Source organism: Diplotaxodon limnothrissa, linkage group LG3, assembly GCF_057381915.1.
Source record: "Diplotaxodon limnothrissa isolate DT_005_m linkage group LG3, D_limnothrissa_male_GT1.1, whole genome shotgun sequence".
Classification (NCBI taxonomy): Eukaryota; Metazoa; Chordata; class Actinopteri; order Cichliformes; family Cichlidae; genus Diplotaxodon; species Diplotaxodon limnothrissa.
In genome coordinates this window covers 9,161,889-9,181,800 of record NC_140598.1, presented here as the reverse complement: position 1 = coordinate 9,181,800, position 19,912 = coordinate 9,161,889, and the positions used below count along the sequence as shown (strand labels likewise).

Here is a 19,912-nt window from a genome sequence, read left to right as displayed (position 1 = left end):
TCAAAACGTAGGTATTTTTGCTGGCTTTCAGAAAATGTCACCATCATTGTTGTGGGGTTTATAGAATTTTGGCAAATCTCCTCAGACCAACACAAGGTCTCAAAACTCTCCATATAAAGTCAATGGAGAGCTTGTTCAAAATCATCGCTGGATTTCTGTAATGAGAGGCATATTCGAATTGTCATATCTCCTTAACGAAGCGACTTTAAGACATGAGGCTTGTCCCGGTATATCTTCAGACACTCCTGACGCTCACAATTCAAGAATTTCTTTCTCACCTATTACCGTTCTGAAATGAATTGGACTTGTTTGAGGGTAGGAAATTTGTCCCTCGCTCAGATTTCTTCAGATTTCAAACTGTGGAAATGAACCACTTTTTTCTCTCGTCATAACTTTTTGTTGGATTTCCACAGAGACCTGAAAATTTCCATGATTGTTCACCAAAGCCTGCTGTCTCTTACGGTTAAAGAATGATATCGATACTCAAAATAGATTTAGAGTTAGAAAGCGTTGTTTGAGGGCAAGTCAAGGCAGTTTTTGCTTCGCTCTACTCAGTTATGGTGCATTACAAGTCAAATATCTTTAATAATTCATATTTTAATGATAAATTGTTAACACTGGAAGATTCCCCCATCTCTTCTGAACAAAACGGTTTAAGAATGACCGTTCTAGCCCCTACGGTTAGGAAATTATGGTCATTTGTTTGTGGGGAGTCCTCACTATGAGAAATAGGCTGCAATAATCCTGTGCCTCTCTGTGCTGCGTGTGTAAAAAGATGCACCTGTTTTGGCGGGAAAACGTAAACAGCCACTCTGATTGGTGGATTTAAATTCGGCAGCTCTCTCCCTCTGTGTGTGTGTGTGTGTGTGTGTGTGTGTTTAGTGGGAGAGAGAGGACCCTGCCCTTATTTGGCAGCATGTCATTCTAAGATTCAAATTCAATATATTTAGACTGGGTGACTGAATTGGATCTTGTGTGTGTGTCTCTCTGTGCATGTGTGTTTCCTTATGTGTACATATTTGTGATTGTGTGGCTGTTATAGATTTTTTTGCTGATTTTTTTTCATTTAACAAGTATATTTGAGGGACTCTCAGCATGTTCAGCATTTTTTCAGCTGTCCATTTTGCTTTTCCGATTTTTCTGTTTAACTTATTACTATTGTGCTAAATCATACTATTTCTGCTATTTTATAAGATTTGTGCTTAATATACTATTTCTGCTTTTATAGGATTTGTGCTTAATATAGTATTTCTGCTTTTTATAAGATTTGTGCTTAATATAGTATTTCTGCTAAATGTAGTATTTATGCTTAATCATACTATTTCTGCTTTTCATAGGATTTGTGCTTAATATAGTATTTCTGCTAAATTTAGTATTTCTGATTAATTATAGTCTTTCTACTAAATCATAGTACAGTATTTCTGCTTTTTATGGGATTTGTGCTAAAACAAAGAATTTCTACTAAATGTAGTATTTATCTTTAATCATACCATTTCTGCTTTTTATAGGATTTGTGCTTAATATAGTATTTCTGCTAAATTATAGTATTTCTGCCAAATTATAATATTTGTGCTAAAACATAGTCTTAATTTAAAATTACAATATTCATAGTTCATCACAGTGTCTCTGGTAAATCACAATATTTCTGCTCTGTTGTACTATTTTTCTAAATCATAGTGTTTCTGTAATGTTTAAGTATTTTTGGCTAAATATATTCTTTCTGTTATCTTATACTATTTCTCCTAAATTCTTGTATTTTTGAGAAGTTATCATGTTTCTGGTAAGTTACAATATTTCTGCTAAATTCTGCTATGCTATTGTATTTCTGCCAAGTATTATGTTTCCTCTAAGATATTGCAGTTCTGCTAAGTTATTCCATTTTAGCAAACTTCTTTTGCTTCTGCAAAGTTTTTACAATTTCTGCAACTTTTCAGCTTTTTCAGCTACTTTTTGCATACAGCTTCAGCTTTAAGCATCCACACTGCATTTTCGCAGGAAATGCAAATTTTTCTAGTTATTATTGCCACCCGTTAGTTGGCCATATCTTGGGTTGGGCGTTGCTATCATTGGAAACAGACCAGAAGGTCCTGGGGGGTCAATCTGTCCTCCCATATCCCTACCTGATGGGTCTTTCCCTATGTCTTCCTCTTCCCTATGGTGATTTGTTGTCATTAAATTTAATGCCTGTCTTGCTGAATCATATGGGCTTGGCGTGTCGGCAAAGGTTTTTTTTGATACTGGCGGGTTAGATGGGTCGGGCACATATGGAGGTGGTTTTGGGTTTTGTGGATCTTTTAGTTCACTACTTTGTTCATTTTTCTTTTTCTTTTTCTCTTCGCGCACCTTTGTGCGTTTATCATTTTCTGCCATCCAGGCTTTAAAATGTTGCCACTCAGTGAGACGTTTGGCTTTCTTTTTAAAACTTTTTTCATTGTTTAGTTCTGTTTGGAGGATCTCTTTTAAAGCAGTCACTGCAGAGGGATTACATTTTCCCTCCCACGCAGGGCAGTTTAGTTTCTTTGGGTTTCTCCACCTTTTTTTGCTAATTAGTCCGGCGCCTGGACATTTTTTCTCTAGCCACTGCTCGTCAGCAGTGAGTTTTGTTGATTTATTACCCTTTTTTTTCTTAGTTTATAGATATATTACGTTCTTACACACATACACACACACCCGTGGCGCTTTTCTTTGGCACGAGGAAATGGGAGTGGTTATTAACTCAGCCTTCTACCCTCATGCTATTCTTGAGGGCGGAGTTAATTTTACGTGTTGAAGCACAACCTCCTCCCTTTCCGCCAATACGTGAGCGACCAACGGTAAACAATTCGGTGGAGTAGTTCAGCCTTCTTAATGTGCTGTAAAATCAACTTACTCCTCCAACAAAACAGTAAAACAACAGATTATACGCATAATGAGTATTATTCTGGGCAACACTGTGTCTTTCTACATTGCTCCAAGCCCTCTTTCAGGCGAGCTGCGTAATTTCGTAACCTCTACCAGTCCTTTTTCAGACGAGAATGTTACTATCCTGTCGTATTTTGACATAAAACTTGCTCCAAACCCTCTTTCAGGTGAGCTGCGTAACCTCTGCCAGTCCTTTTTCAGACGAGAATGTTACTTAATCTGTCATACATTGACGGGAAACTATTTAATGTAAAGACCACAGGTTGTCTCAGTCGTTTTGCGCAAAGTGTGAGTGAGTGTTAAATATTCACCTGAGCTATTGTGTGGGCTCTTTGGTTTCCTTCATCAACCCCCAAAGCCGTGGACCTCTTATAAGAACGCTGGCCAGAACCCGAACGTCACGTCTCTGGACTTTATCCTCTGCCTGGAGAGGAGTCGACAGCGTGGGCTTCTCACGACGTCAGGACTTGATGAAGGTTTCCTATTGGAGCATTGAAAAAATATCAATGTCCATCCGGCTCCGAAGGACCAATTAAATGTTAGAGATTCTTTTAACAAGTACTCAGAAAACAGTCCTCATGAACTGGAAAAATAAAAATAATCTTAATTCTAACCAATATAGAAATTATCTATTAGATTACATTAGTCTTGATACAGCCTCTGCCACCACATCAGATCAATTGCTCTGGGCTCCTTTGATCGGCTCCATCACCTGGTGAGGGTGGGAGGTCATAGTTTGGTCCCGCCTTCAATGTTGTGATTGGTGTGGGGGTAGGGACAGGCTTAGGGCGTCGGGGGGTTCCCCGGAGGCATCTTCCTTGGGGGGCTCAACCCGGGGTAGCGGTCATGTCCGGTTAGGGGCTCTGTTGGCTCTCAGGTGACTGTTTCCTTGCGGCTGCGTGCAGCGGGGCTAGGGGAGGGTCTGTGCTGACGGATGTGGGTTACTGACCTGGTAGCCTGTCTGCCCCTGGGTGGGTCCGGGATGGGCGTGAGGTTCTGGGGGCGCTCCGTCTCTGGGCTGGGACCCGGACCGGGCCTCGGGGGCTTGGGTCCTGGTTGGTGTGTTGCCGGGGTTGTGGGCGGGTGGGTGCATGGGGGCCCAGCCCTGGAGCAGGGTGCCGCCGGTGCGTCGAGCCACCTGGGGGGCTCTTCAACTGGTGGGGGAGATTGTCACATCTTGCAGGAGCTTTCCTCTCCTCAGGAGCTCCCTCTGCAGGAGGGGGAGATACAGGAGAGGTGGAGGAAGATCTCAGCCTGGGTGTTTATTGTCTTATGTAGTCTGGAAGATGAGTGGATGGTGGGGTGGGTGCAGTTTTCTCTGTGGTGGGGTTGGGTGGACTGTCCCGGGCTCTGTGGGGCCGGGCGGCGCTGCTGCACTGGGCCCGGTCTGGATGGGCCTGGGCCCCCTTTCCCTGGCGGGTCGCGGAGTATGGGGGTGCCTACTGGGGTCAGCGGGGGAGCTGGCCCCAGGGAGGGGTCACTTGCCCCTCCCTTCCTTCCCTCCCCATCTCCAGCTGCCTCCCTCTTCCCGCTCCACCACAACCACCCACACATGCAGGGCCTTGGAGTAGGGGTATGTCACCAGGGTGCAGAGGAGGATACCCCCCCTCCCCCTCTGTCCCCTTCTGGCTGCCTCTGCCTCAATTTTATCCCACAACTTAGACATTCACATTACTCACACTCTCATTACACATACATATAGGATCTTGGGGGTGGGCACGATACACGGAGTCCAAAGTACCATCAGGGTGTACACCCCACCCCTGGCATCGTTGCCCACCTCTCAATTTTAAATACACGTAGACATTGAGGGCTAGCAGGAGGGACCATGCGCTTACCTGCTGCTCTCTGGCAGGTAGCTCCAAGCCCTCCTGGGTTTTAAATGCACCTTAGAACACACATGCATCAACATTACAATGAGCGGGTGGAGGGAGGTTTGGAGTCTTCTCTCACCCCCGTTCTCTGCGACCTGCTGGAGCAGGGGGGCTAGGACTAGGAGGAGGAGTTGGCCGTCCGACTGCGGTCTGGAGTGTGGAGCCTTCCTGCTGCTGCGGAGTCGGGGCGGTCTGCCTCCCCCCACCGCAGGGAAAAGGGAAACACCACCTGGGTCTGGGTGCAGTTCCCCCCTCCAGGGGTGGGGGCACCTAGACCCGGTTTGTAGAGTACGCTTGGGGAGTGTGATCGTGTGTACAACGTCTCTTTATGTCTGTCTCCACGTTGGTTGAGTGTGGAGTAAGTGCATATGAGAGCATGAGGGTGGGAATGGATGTTTGTATCTGTGTGTGCCTGTATGTCTGTGTCTATATGTCAGGTTGGGTGTCAGGCGCCACCTCTCTGGGGACATCTCAGGCCCTCCAAGGTTTGGAGGCCTATCTCCCCCTACCACCACTTCCCCTGCCAGTGGCGGACCCCCTCAGACATCGGTGCGTTGGTGGTTCTTTGTGTCCGGGGATGGGCGTCCAGGTACACACCGGCTCACTCCTTGGCGGCCGCTTATCGGGGCCTGGAGCCTGGGGCTCGCTCGGGCCACTTCGGAGGTGGGGTGCCCCCGGCCTCTCGGCCTGGGGCTCGGTCACTCAGGCGCAGCTGGCTGCCGGCGGAGCTCACAGGCGCGTCACTGCAACTCCCCCTGGCTTCTGCTCCGCGGCTGCTGAGTGAGCCCTCATCTGGGACTCTCCTCAGCTCTTTCCGGGACAGTGGCGCAGCTGCCCCTCTGTTGGTCTTCCTTGGTCTCTTGTGTTCTGGGGGCCTCTGGATGTCTGGAGTTTTGATCTCCTCCACACCTGCTTCACGCCCTGGAGGACGGGGCTGTGGCCCCCCCACACCCTCTAGCAGATTATTACATGAAGGAACCTTTTAAAAAACAAAAAACAAGCGCGTCCATGCTCACAGGTGTACACACGGGTGATCACACCCACAAACTACACCCTTTTTGGCTCCTACCTCAAAGCACACTGTGTTCTGTTGATCTTATGTGCTGCACAATAATGTTTAACATTTAGTATTTACTGTCATATTCCCATATATCATTGTGATGTTGTTTATTCTATTACTCTTGTTCTCTTCTGCTTGCTTTCTTTTTTCTTTCTCAGCAGGTGATCCAGGTGATTGATATATGCATTTTTTTTTCTCTGCCCGTTCTGTTGGTTTTTGTCTTTTGCCCTTCTCCCCCGTCCCTCTTCTCAGCTGTTTCTCTTTCCCTCTTTCTTTCTCCCCTTCTTTCCCCCAGTCAAGTCTGTCCCGTATTCAGTAAGTGAAAATAAAATAAACAATAAAAGGTGAATCAAATGGACCATTACGGCAAGGCTGGGATGGTCAGTTTGGTAAAGTAAATCCGTTGGGCATCTTTCTTTGCCTTTAGACAACAATTCTGATGGCAAAAGAGCCAAACGGGACAGGCCAAAAAAAAAAAATAAAAAAAATAAAAAAAAAAATAACAAGTACTCAGATGCAATGAAATAACACTCAGACTCTTCAGCAGTTTAACGTGCACGGGTGAAACCTCAGCAGAGATTCACAGGGTGAAATCTCAGCAGAGATTCACACCTCCTTGGTGCAGTCTGGCTTTATTTATACACATCATGAAGCATACAAAAAAGGAAATATCATCCTTATCTTGTCAAGAAAACAGGTGTGGTTTATCAAAAAACTTCGTGTTCTCTACAAGGTTGTTTCTTACTCTTGGGTGGCGGTTTCCTGCTCCTAACAGATAATGTGAAGGCAAACAGTGACAATGTGAAGGCAAAGACTGATAATGTGAAGGCAAACAGTTTCCGTTATAGAGTAGGGAGCCAGCAATTAAAATATGCAGCTGGTTGAGTACAAAACAGAAATATAAACACTCTTAGCTGATTATTATATGAATAATAAAACTTTTAAAAGCAAAGATACTCTGACTGTGTGTGTGTGTGTGTGTGTGTGTGTGTGTGTGTGTGTGTGTGTGTGTGTGTGTGTGTGATTTTAGTGTTTGAACAGTCATGAATTATCTTTAACAGCAGGTTGGATGTAATGTGTTAGAACTACCAGCAGGTGGGGATAAGAGACCTTTAAGGTGTTTGGTGCCACGCTCCACCTTCAGGTTTAAAACTAGTGTTAATGGAGTTTGAAGGTTGAGTTTGTTCCACGACTGCATTTCACTCACTGCCTCTGTTTGTATCTCTGTCACTGCAGGACCAACATGGAGCCAGAAGTCAGCGCTCTCAGGAGGCCGACAAACCTCACAGAAGAAAGGGAGAGAAAAAACACACCTGTGACGAGTGTGGGAAGGGTTTTACTGTGAGGGCTTCACTAAAACAGCATCAGGTCATCCACAGTGGAGTTAAAATGTACAGCTGTGATCAGTGTGGCAGAGCTTTTACTCAAAGTAGCCACTTACAGAGGCATCTAGGTACCCACTCTGGAATTAAGCCATACAGCTGTGACGAGTGTGGGAAGGGTTTTACTGTGAGGGCTTCACTAAAACAGCATCAGGTCATCCACACTGGAGAGAGACCGTTCAGCTGTGACTTGTGTGGACAGTCTTTTTCCTTCAAGGGTTCCCTAAAAACACACCAACTCATCCACAGTGGAGTTAAAGCGTACAGCTGTGATCAGTGTGGCAGAGCTTTTACTCGTAGTAGCCACTTACAGAGTCATCTAGTTACCCACTGTGGAATTAAGGCATACAGCTGTGACATCTGTGGAAAGTCTTTTTCCTCGAAGGGTTCCCTAAAACAACACCAACTCATCCACAGTGGAGTTAAGGCGTACAGCTGTCATCAGTGTGGCAGAGCTTTTACTCAAAGTAGCCACTTACAGAGGCATCTAGTTACCCACTCTGGAATTAAGCCATACAGCTGTGACGAGTGTGGGAAGGGTTTTACTGAGAAGGCTTCACTAAAACAGCATCAGGTCATCCACACTGGAGAGAGACCGTTCAGCTGTGACTTGTGTGGGAAGGGTTTTACTGTGAGGGCTAAACTAAAACAGCATCAGGTCATCCACACTGGAGAGAGACCGTTCAGCTGTGACTTGTGTGGACAGTCTTTTTCCTCGAAGGGTCACCTAAAAAAACACCAACTCGTCCACAGTGGAGTTAAAGCGTACAGCTGTGATCAGTGTGGCAGAGCTTTTACTCAAAGTAGCAGCTTACAGAGGCATCTAGTTACCCACTCTGGAATTAAGGCATACAGCTGTGATCAGTGTGGCAGAGCTTTTACTCAAAGTAGCTGCTTACAGAAGCATCTAGTTACCCACTCTGGAATTAAGGCATACAGCTGTGACATCTGTGGAAAAACTTTCAGCCAGAGAGGGTACCGAAATACACACCTACGCATTCACACCAGACATGATGTGTACTGCTGTGAACAGTGTGGCAAATACTTTACAACAGACGCACAGTTACAACAACACATGTTTACCCACACTGAGGAGAGACCTTATCGATGTGACCTGTGTGGGAAGACTTTTAAAGCTCCACGTCACCTGAGACGACACCAACAGATCCACACCAGAAAGAGACTCTACAAGTGCAGCTACTGTGAGGTATGTATTTATATTGTTATCTTGTCATTTTAGCCTGACTGTTTGGAACAACTCTGCTCATTAAACTGTGTTAGCATGTTAGCAATTCTACTGCATGGAAAAGCAGCTCTGAGTGATTATTCAGATTTTCCTTTCAGTTATGATTTTAGTATTACTGTAGTATTATGGTGGTAGTATTGTAGTTATTGCAGCCCAGTAAACTGAGTATGTTAACTGAAACAGTCAAATGTAGTTGGACGTCTGCAGAGATGCTCTTTATTTCAGGCGACGTTCAGGATACAAATGTTGAAGGACTGACTTACACTGTCTTTGTGTCTTTGTTTAGAAGCAGAGCGACACAGATGGATCCAGTTCTCAACCCTGTCATCACTGTGGTGGTGGGAAAGACTTTCATTGTGACCTCTGTGGAAAAACTTTCAGTCAGCAAAAGGCCCTAAAAGTACATCAACGTAGACACACTGGAGACAAACTGAAATACTGCAAAGAATGTGGGAGAAGCTTCACCACACCAAGTGAGTTAAAACGACATGAACTGATTCACAGTGGGGTTAAAAAGCACCTCTGTGATCAGTGTGGGTCATCCTTCACCACTGAAGGTCAGCTTAAAACACACAAAGGAGTCCACACAGGAGAGAAACCACACAAGTGCAGACACTGTGAGAGAAGCTTCTCACAGTCAGGTCATCGTAACATTCATGAACGTGCACACATGGAAGGAAACTACAGCTGTGACCAGTGTGACAAGAGCTTCAGGAATCTCAGTTCATACTCCAAACACAAACGATCCCACGTTACTAATAAACTGTTTCACTGTTACCAATGTGCCCAAACATTCACCTCATTGTCTGCTCTGTGCAAACATCAGCGCGATCACTCAGGGCTGAAATCACTCCCATCACTGGATCACAGTGAATCTGAAGACACAGAAAGATCCTCTGGTTTCTGTGTCAGACTCAAAAAGCTTGAGATCAGGCTCCACAGAGTTCAGATAGAATCATTTAAACTTGTGTTGAACTGAACTGGTTGCTGGGCTGAACTTCTACATAATACAGATCTACATGGGATCTTCTTTTCTGTTTTTTACTGAGTCAGTTTTGTCCTTTTTTCTCTGTCCTGGTTTTGCTCGTCTGTAAATGATTGAAACTCAGTCAAATAGTTCATTGTTCTCCAGCAAAACGTTTTGGAAACTCATGTTTAACCTTTAAAACTCTGACATGTTTTAGCACACAAGGCTTCATCAGGGAGTTCACTCATGATTGGACCATGAGAACAAAGGTTTTTAGTTCTTTCAAAGAGAGTCTTGGAGATGTTTGATGTTTCTGTTTTTCTGAAACCACCTGAAAGAAAAACTATTTTTCTTGCTTTATGTAGTGTGGAAGTTTTTAATGTTTCTTCATCTGTGATGTTCTTGAATGTGTTCATGTGAAGATGGTACAAATAAACTGTCCTTTCAGCTTTAGCTCCTAATTTATTCATTATTTATGGATGTAGCACAGCAGCCGTCTCTTGATTAACACATGGAGGGCTCGGGATCTGATGGTGTCGTCTCCCTAATTTGCCCACTCAGTAAATCTCACTCATGGCCAAGAAATTGAAATAAACCTTGTTTCCCTGCTGGATAGTGATCCACTGTAACTCTGCTCCTCCTTCCTGTTTAGGATTTCTGTGGCTGAAGTAAAATTCCCTCCATCCATCACTTATCCCAGCTAACCCAAAGTGAAATAAAGTTTTGCGCGTCTTAAAAAAGCATTACAATAATGGGCATTACCAATGCAAACTGAATGATACAGAAGATGAAAGAAGAGACTTTGATCAGTTAATAAAGCTCATGATCTTGATTCATTGTGGCTGCTACACAGATACTTCTGGGTCACTTCTCTCAGTTAGGAACCTTCCTCACCAAACTGACTGTTGGACCACACCCCTGGTTTCATGAGAAATTGTTTCAGCCATGATTTCTCTTCCTGTATTTCAGAGTAAAGACTGAAGTGACAAATGGAAGCATGTTTAAAAAACACAATGTGAGAGAGACGTTGAGGTCCTTAGAAGTTACCCTGGGTTTTTCTGTCACCCTGCTAGATGTTACACACCTTGTTATTGGACTGATTTCTACTGCTGGACTACTCCTGCGGAGAGTAACAATACTCTTACTAATTAGCTCCCTTTCACACCTTTGGGGATATTTATTTTTGTGTTTGCAGCGCTGTGAGCCAGAACAGCGAGAGAAAAATCTGCAACAGCGACGAGCCGAATGCTTACGTGAATCGCAGCAGCTGCACATGTGCTACGCTGAATTAGAGGATATCTTTGCTCTGGATTTCTATTTCTACTCTTTCATTTCTATATGATTCTTCTTGCATCTAAACAAAGAGGATTCAATTTGCTAAATGTTGATGGCTCTTCGTGCTCAGGTGTAAATGAGATGTAATATTTGCTCTTGGTTTGGTTCTCCTGTACAGAACCTTGCAGTACAACAGAAACCTAAAAACATTATTTGTAGTTGTTATTCTTAGTTGTTCTGCTGCCTAAATACCACAGGGTCTGATTATGAAGTTATTGAGCTGCACATACATTACGACCTGCTTAAGTTTGAGGTCACAGCGTCTGTAGAGCAGCTGGAACATAATGAAGTCTACAAGGTTAAAGTTTTCTCTTCAGTTATTGTTCTTTCTGCTGCTTGGTTTAATGGATCTGAGAGCTTTTGTTTTTATTATTGTTATTATAATTATCATTAATATATTACTCTCTAGAAGCTTTAAAATAGTGTTTGTGTTTGAAAAAATTGATTTAAGAATTGAACAGAAACATCTGTCCTTCTGAAAATGGCCCAAAGGCACGGAGACAAAGTCAAAGGATGCAACCTGTAACTTTCTCTTCCTTCATGTCAGGACCATCATCCATGATTTATATAAAATGCATATAGCAACAGTAGCACTTTAGTTTGGACTTTATGATTTCTGTAACTGGAAAATATTATTTTGTTTAAAGACAGAAGTGACCGCATAGTTGCAACATCAAAGGGAAATATTAATTAATTAGCATCAAGTATATTTGTTGCTTAAGCGTTTGCACTATAACTTAAGTAGGATTATAACTTTTAAGGAAGGAAAGATTTCAGATATTTAGTTCACTGTTTCAGTTATTTTATATGAAATTTTTGTTTTTTTTAACATATATTTCTAGTTAGAGAAATTTAAGAAGCTTATCCCTCAAAACTGTAAATACAAAAAAGTTGCACAAACTAGTTTCCCACCACAGGAAATTTATTTTAAGTGTCTTCATAGTTTTATTTTTGAAATACAGCAATTTTTATATACTGCACGAAAAACGAAAATAAATATTATAGTGCAAATTTGCAAAATAACAGCATATGCATCAAAATAAACTATTTCCAGCAGTGTAATATGAGTCCTAAGCATCCCAGAAACGACACAGAAAGTCATCAAGTCAAACATAACTTTTAAAAACACAAGTATAAGCTCTTGAGGCCACGATGGTAAAAAAAAACCTACATTTCCGCAAAATGACGTCACTTCCGGTTTCGGGCAGGTCATGCGGTCATGTGATAGTTCGTGCTGATGGACGTAGGAAGTTTTACAAACAGCTGATCGGATCAGCGAAGCGTGTTTCTGGAATATCATGTTTTTGTTGCTGCAAGTGATTTTTATGCAGTTTTTGCAAAGCTATATGTGGAAGGAAACTGTGACCTAGGACAAGCTGATGGCATAAGATGTAAGTACAACTCCTCCAGTTTCATATGCAAAAAAATGATTGCGCTAGCTTACGTGGTTGCAGAGCTACCGGGATTTAAAAACAGTTACGCAAAACAGAGCGTGCCCGCTCCGATCGGCTGTAAAGGGTTAAAAATGGCTGGGAATAAATAAAATGCCTCAGGAATAATCTCTGTTATTGTGAAAAATAATGATCATGAAATAATATTTCACAATAATAAGTAAATTTATATAGCAATAATGAGCTTTTTTTGAAAATGTGTTCAATTATTTCACAATATCATTCTCACCTTACATATCTGTGTCTTATTTATTCACATAGTTATTTAAATGGTAAATGGCCTGTATTTATATAGCGCTTTACTAGTCCCTAAGGACCCCAAAGCGCTTTACATATCCAGTCATCCACACATTCACACACTGGTGATGGCAGCTACATTGTAGCCACAGCCACCCTGGGGCGCACTGACAGAGGCGAGGCTGCCGGACACTGGCGCCACCGGGCCCTCTGACCACTACCAGTAGGCAACGGGTGAAGTGTCTTGCCCAAGGACACAACGACCGAGACTGTCCAAGCCGGGGCTCGAACCGGCAACCTTCCGATTACAAGGCGAACTCCCAACTCTTGAGCCACGATCGCCCATATTCCGCATTTATTTCATCATGACTTATTTATTTATTTAATTTTGAACACTTTGGAGTTCCATATGGTTGTAGTGGGCTTGTAATGTAAATGTGGTCTGATTAAATGTGACATTAATGCTGACGCTGCATCAAACCCTGATAAAACAGTTCTATTAGTGGGTCTGTGAGATCAGCATCAGTGGGTTAAGGTGAGGCCTTGACTAGTAGAACGTCATGTTGGTGTTTAACAACACATGAGCCAACATCAGACCCCGAGCGCTACGATGCTAAAGATCAGAAGATCCAGTGTGACATCATCGTTACCTGGCAACAGCAGCCCTCATCTGACTTTATTGGAGGATATTTACACCAGCAACACGGTTTAGTTTGATATGACGGATTAACAACATGCGCTGTGATATCCAGTTCATCTGTAATAGATACAGGATCTAATCAGTCAGCAGATATTTGATCAGCTTATTTATAACTATACTAGAAACAAATACAACTGTGTTGGTGATTCATGCAAACTTGCATATCAGCCTTTGAAGGTTTTGTAGTATTGAGAACAAAGAGGTTGTGTTAGGGCTGAAAAGCCCGACTTGTTCTCCTCTGCAGGTCATCAAATGCACCACAGAAGTTTGTATTTGCACAAGCCTGTATATGTTTGATGGCTTTATTATTCTCTGTTCAAAGACAGTAAATGTGGAAAACGTCTCATGTAGAATCAGCTTCATTTAAAATGACTGCAAACATTTAGAGAACATGTGCTGCTGTTTGTCCTACATTTCAACACTGAATGAACCCTGAAAACATGATGGCAGCTGGCAGGTTGGAGTTCACATGAAATATCGGCTGTATGAAGACTGGAAATATAGATGATAAAAACATGCAGCCAAACATTTGTGGACATGGATAAACTATCTGATCGAAAAAGCAGGAAGTGACACAGCTAGAAAGTGTGTAACAGCTGAAGTCAAATGTAATGCAGAGTTGAATCTGCACTTGGATCCATCTGTGAAAGGTCCACATGTAGGGATCACATGAGTCCTGATGTTTGTCAGTCAGCTTGATAACTCCATCTACTGTGGGCTACATATACTGGGCTGGTAGCTCCACAGTGTTGGAAAGAAACTATTAAATGTGCAAAGTTTAAAATCAGAGGCTCTTCTAACACAGGAGCCATGTTGAGTTTAGATCACAGCCGACCACCGGCAGTCTGAAATGGAATGAAGCCCATTGACAGCCAGCAGGTCTAAACAGGAACGCACCCATTTGTATGTGTGGCAATGATGTGGCTGCGGCTGACACAGGATTGGTTCAAACTAAACATCAGACATATTTCACAGAGTTCACAAATAAACTCACGTTTTTATCTTTGATAATCATCATAAAGTAGAATTGATGGTCCAGTAGAAACAGCAGGAGGTTTGAGCCCTTCTGATGGCAAGGCAAGTTTATTTGTATAGCACAATTCAACAACAAGGTGATTCAAAGTGCTTTACAGAGACATTAGAAACAGAAACAAATAAAAAGCATGATTTAAAATTGATTAAAACAAGCAAACAAACTAACTAACTAATTAACAAACAAACAAACAAAACAGTATATAAAATCAAAACAGATCAGAACAGTAGATAAAATCAGTAGTTAAATGTAAGTTTTGAAATTTAAGCTTAAAAGTGTGGATTTGGTGCTTTATTCAAATGCAGCTGAGAACAGGTGAGTCTTCAACCTGGATTTAAATAAACTGAGTGTTTCAGCTGATCTGAGGCTTTCTGGGAGTTTGTTCCAGATATAAGGAGCATAAAAGCTGAATGCAGCTTCTCCGTGTCTGGTTCTGACTCTGGGAACTGATAAAAGACCGGATTCAGATGACCTGAGGGATCTGGAAGGTTCATACTGGGTCAGGAGGTCACTGATGTATTTTGGTCCTAAACCATTCAGAGCTTTATAGACCAGCATCAGAACTTTAAAGTCTATCCTCTGACGGACAGGCAGCCAGTGTAAAGACCTCAGAGCTGGACTGATGTGGTCCACTTTTTTGGTCTTAGTGAGGACTCGAGCAGCAGAGTTCCGAATGAGCTGTAGTTGTCTGACTGATTTTTTAGGTAGACCTGTAAAGATGCTGTTACAGTAGTCAAGCCTACTAAAGATGAATGCATGGACTAGTTTTTCCAGGTCCTGTTGAGACATCAGATCTTTTATCCTTGAAATATTCTTGAGGCGATAGTAAGCTGATTTTGTTATTGTCTTAATGTGTTTTTCTAAGTTTAGGTCTGCATCCATCACTACACCCACATTTCTCGCCTGGTTTGTGGTTTTAGATGTATAGATTGAAGTTCTCTGGTGACCTGTAATCGTTTTTCTTTGGCGCCAAAGACTATTACCTCAGTTTTGTTTTTGTTTAGCTGGAGAAAATTGTACGGGGCCTTGGTCTCCTGGTGACATTGTGATATATATTTGTGTGTCATCTGCATAGCTATGACAGTTTATTTTGTTGTTCTTTATAATCTGTGCCAGTGGGAGCATGTAAATGTTAAACAGAAAGGGTCCCAAGATGGAACCTTGGGGAACTCCACATGTGATACTTGTCTGCTCAGATGTGAAGTTACCTATTGATACAAAGTATTTCCTGTTTTCTAAGTATGTTTTGAACCAGTTTAGTACAGTTCCTGAAAGACCTGTCCAGTTCTCCAGTCGTTTGAGTAATATGTTGTGGTCAACTGTATCAAATGCTGCACTGAGATCCAGTAAAACTAAGACTGACATTTTTCCACTGTCTGTATTCAGACATATGTCATTAAACAGCAGAAACAGGATTTGGAGGAAGATGTTAATAGATTAGAAAGAATTGTACACTGTGAATCAATGCAAGTCTTTCTATATAGACAGATCTGTAATAATCCCTCAGGTAGGTTCCTCTGGGACAGTCACAGATAGAGACACCAATTCTGACATCCTTTGAAAGCCTGACTTTGAATTTTCATCACTCGTCATGCACACAGATGTTAATTCTACATATTCCTGGTACTGAACTCTAAATCAATATGAAGAAAATGCTCCTGCTAATCTGCATCTATGTTGATATCAAATCCTTTTCCAGCACATGGATAAATCTCTATAAATCTTTCAGTCTGATCAGAATGGGCACAGTGTTGTTATTGCAGCTCCCTGATGTTTGAAAAGCTAAATGTCCATTTTAAAGTGCTCGTGTGTAGGATTGTGTTTTCTTCCTTTGTGCAGTTCTTACAGTAAACATGTTTGAATGTTTCCTGTTCCCCTGATGCTTCTTCCTGTTGGATAAAATTGGTTTGAATAACATAGAACAACTCCCTGATAACGACTGTGTGATGACTATTCTTCCCGTCCCATGAAGGCCACCTGGGTTGGCTGGCAGACTGTTTACTTAGCCTGATAGAGCGAAGGACACTGTCTCCGCTGAACTCTGGACACGCACACACATACACTTACACTGATAAGCACACACTCATCCCCCCTCCCTTCCAAACGCCTTCGATGCTTGTTTCCTGAAGGGGCAGCACGGCGGGTCTGTGTGCCGCGCTGGAATGGTAGCGCTGTGCAGGGTGGCTGCTGTGTTCGCTTCGGATTACTCCTCAACCCCCACCCACCCCTGTGGCTTGTCATGTCTTCACAATGTTGTGCTGTGGACATTTATGTGCTTCTTGTGCAGAGGAGTTTTTTTTGTTTCCTGTTCTCATGCTGTCCTACCATGGAAGCATAGCATGAGTAGGGGTCTCTTTTTTTCCTTTTGTACTTTCCCCAGTGTAGTGTACATTTCAATGTTTTTTTTCTGAGTCTACCAATCTCTGACCTGTATCCCCATGTAATGTTTGTGCTATATGTGTAAGGTCGGGGGGGGGGGGGGTCCTATTTCACTGCAGGGCAACCTGCATGTGACGAATAAAGCTTTGATTGATTGTTCTTATAGGTTTTAATGAACTTCAAACTGGGATCCACTTACAAAACTGTCTTATTTTATTGGAACGATCCACATTTGCATCCATTCACGGTACATTTGACATCTGAACACGTTTGTACACATGATGAAAGGACAGATGGTGTTTGTGTGTCCTTCTTAAACTTAGTGTGGATGTTTCATCATGTAGAACTACTTAGAACAAAGTCTTTGGGAACATTTGGAGAACACGTTTAGGAAAGTAACATCCTGGTAGAACATTTTCTTAAAGCAGAGCAGAGCTGCAACATGACTGTGAGGATTCAGAAGAATAAAGTCAGAATACTTTATTATTATGAAGACTAAAGTGCACCTTAATGCTGCCAATGAACACACATGTTCTTTGTGAAAGCATGTGTGAGCACAGCTGACGTGCACCACACTGACCCCACTCGCCCCATTTCTTCATCCACTTCTTGCTCTTGTGCTTGAAATGAGACGCAGCAAAAGTCAGAGGCTCTAAAATCCATAAAAAGGGGGCTCGTTAGATCAGGATACTGGATGTGATCCATAGAAAACATGGATAATACACCACTTTATTTGAAGCATCTGTAGCACTGCCTCAGCTCTGGATGTTTCCACAGACTCCTCTGTGCACCTAAAGGAAAGGTCAAAGGTCAGCAGCACATGTAGTTGGGACAATTCTTCAGTCGCACAAACTACACAATTATTTTCCTCCAATGACGACTTTTCACTTGCAGAAATGGTCCTGTGTGATTTCCAGGCTGTGATATAAAAACTAGTTCCTAATGGCAGCGACTCACTCAGTAAACATGTGTTTCCTTCACCAACCTCACACACAGATCCAATAAGATCAGGAAGTGGGCAGTATAGTACAATATGTGTTATTTTGTGCTGCACTGCCCAAACTAAAGATCTGCTGAAGTGTTGGAAATGATCCAGATGTTTATTTTGGACGATACAGCAGAAGATCAGACATGAAAGTGGAGATAACACAGAAGACCTGCAGCAAAGGTCAGAGGTCAGACTGGGCCCCTGGATTCAACAATGAGCCAATGATCATCAAGCAGTGACTAAAGCAGAGCCCTGACGTTCTGACATTCATCACACAGTCAGAACAAATGTCTGCTGATGACTTCATCTCATGAAATGACTGATAGATGTCAGTTCATTGATCAGCTGAGCTGCTGATCTTCATCGTCACAGAAACATTCAGCCTTTTTCAATCAGTAAATAACTCCCACTACTCCCAGTTTGAACTGTTCCCACTCAAAATGCTGTGAGAACAATGATCATTGTAGGACTTCACAGACATCACGTGTTGTTTTCCACATGTAAGATCAGCAAACACACAGAAACTTCCTGTTGCCACACACGGCCTCTAAAATCTCTTCCACGCTTTCTGTCTGAAGTCCACTCTCTGTGTCGGATCCACAGGAAACAACAAGATCTTATTAACATGGTTTTCAATGTGCCTCCTTCCAAAAAGTCCAACCAATGAACAAATGTGTTGTTACTAAGCTCCACCTGCTTCACCTGCCTCCTCAGCATCTGTACACCTGAAGAGAAAAGAAAGGCTCCAACAGCTCAAATCTACAAAGGATTCATGAAGTTTCATCCAACAATAACATGTTTGCCTTCCACAGTGTGCTGTTAGACACCACTGTACCTCTGCCATTTCAAAAAGAGCAGCTTGGGAACATTTTAGCTCCAAACACTTTGTGTTTAAGTTCTTTGTTTTCTTTGTGAAGCCGACAACATCTGGAGCTTTGTGACTCATAGAAACATCATTTTGTTCTTTAGATGACAGCAGATTGGGACTGAATAATCAATCACTATCAAACCAATAAAGACAAACATGCTGATTTTACAGGAACTTTGTTGGAGAAGCTGCAAAGACATGAAAATGGTGGAGATCCCAAACCAGTTGATAGTGCTGGTTATTCCAAATAAAGCTGTTTCCCTTTGAGATGAAATGACTTTCTGTCCTGATATATAATAAAGATGTTGTTGTTTTTGAGCCCCTGTATTAAAAGTAGTTTAAAGTCAGCTTGAGTTTGATGTCTTTATGTCAAAGCTGCTCATGATGTTGAGCTGCTGATGGAATAAAAACAGTGAAAAATCTCCTCAATATAAAAGCATGTAGTCCAGACTTAAATGTAGCCTGTTGTTAGCTGAGGTCCACACACAGTGTTTGACAGTGTAAAGTGTGTGAAAGGGCTGCTGGTGGAGCTCACTAGGATGAGCAGGTGACCATGTGCCACGAGGTGGAGAGCAGCTGGCCTGGCTTTGACCCGGGCCACGCCCCCTTTCTCTCTGCTTTGCTGTCACTTATCTTCACTGCTCTGTCCAATAAAGCTGAAAAAGGCCCCGAATCAAAGAAATCTGCTGCAGCCTCTGAAATGTCTTCTGTTTCCTTCCCGACGGCTTTTTCACCGTCAGCCCATCAGACAGTCCAGCAGCATTTATGATGATGTCATGATGTTGAAGAGGCTGCTACGGTGGCCTCCCATGACCCCCAGCCTCATCACAGCTGAGATGCAGACATTTGAAAACATTCAGCAGACAACTGAATAACAGTCCAACACAACAGTCTGTGTGCAGACACACACTGACCTTTCATATAGTCAAAGGAGTCAATCAAACACAGCTGGTTGAGTCATTTCTCTGTGAGTCTAAAGTGAATCTAGTATTTGAAAGTCCACTTCCTGTATTTGTTGTTGAAGACTTCTTCAGCTTCTTCTCAAGGACATCAGCTGCTTGTTTGGCAGCAGAGGCAGTTAAGAAGCTTCCTGAAAAACACTGAACAGTGAGTTCACTGTGGCATATGACAGATTCAGCTTTCTGTGTGCAAATGTGTCTGTGTCGACCTTTCAAATGCTGTTGAATCCAAAACATCAGCGGCTCCTCGGCTGCTCACTTCATGCACTTCTGTCTGTGTGACAGTCCAATGACATCACAGCTGTTTCCAGCCCCAGTGTCTCAGGACTGGACACCTTTAAACATTTCGAGGATCAAACAGCGTCCAGCTAAACACACATGAAACTATCAAAGCTGACAATCATTCCAATAACATCTAATGGTTCATGTATGTAGACACAGGACTACAAGGAAATGGCTCTCAGCATCTGGCTGTGGGAACACATGAGTCCCTGTTTGTGTTCAGATTGTGTGCATGTTTTAGATGTGTGTC

At 42.7% G+C, this 19,912-nt stretch overlaps 1 protein-coding gene across 1 annotated transcript; it reads left to right on the top strand.

The window, feature by feature from the left end:
• Positions 1–2,908: 2,908 nt before the first annotated feature.
• LOC146634379 (uncharacterized) lies at positions 2,909–19,296 on the top strand. The gene is made up of 4 exons (XM_085349891.1): positions 2,909–3,068; positions 7,016–7,203; positions 7,372–8,424; positions 19,162–19,296. Exons 1-4 carry the CDS (start codon positions 2,909–2,911, stop codon positions 19,294–19,296), a joined length of 1,536 nt encoding a protein of 511 aa, XP_085206017.1.
• Positions 19,297–19,912: the final 616 nt, after the last annotated feature.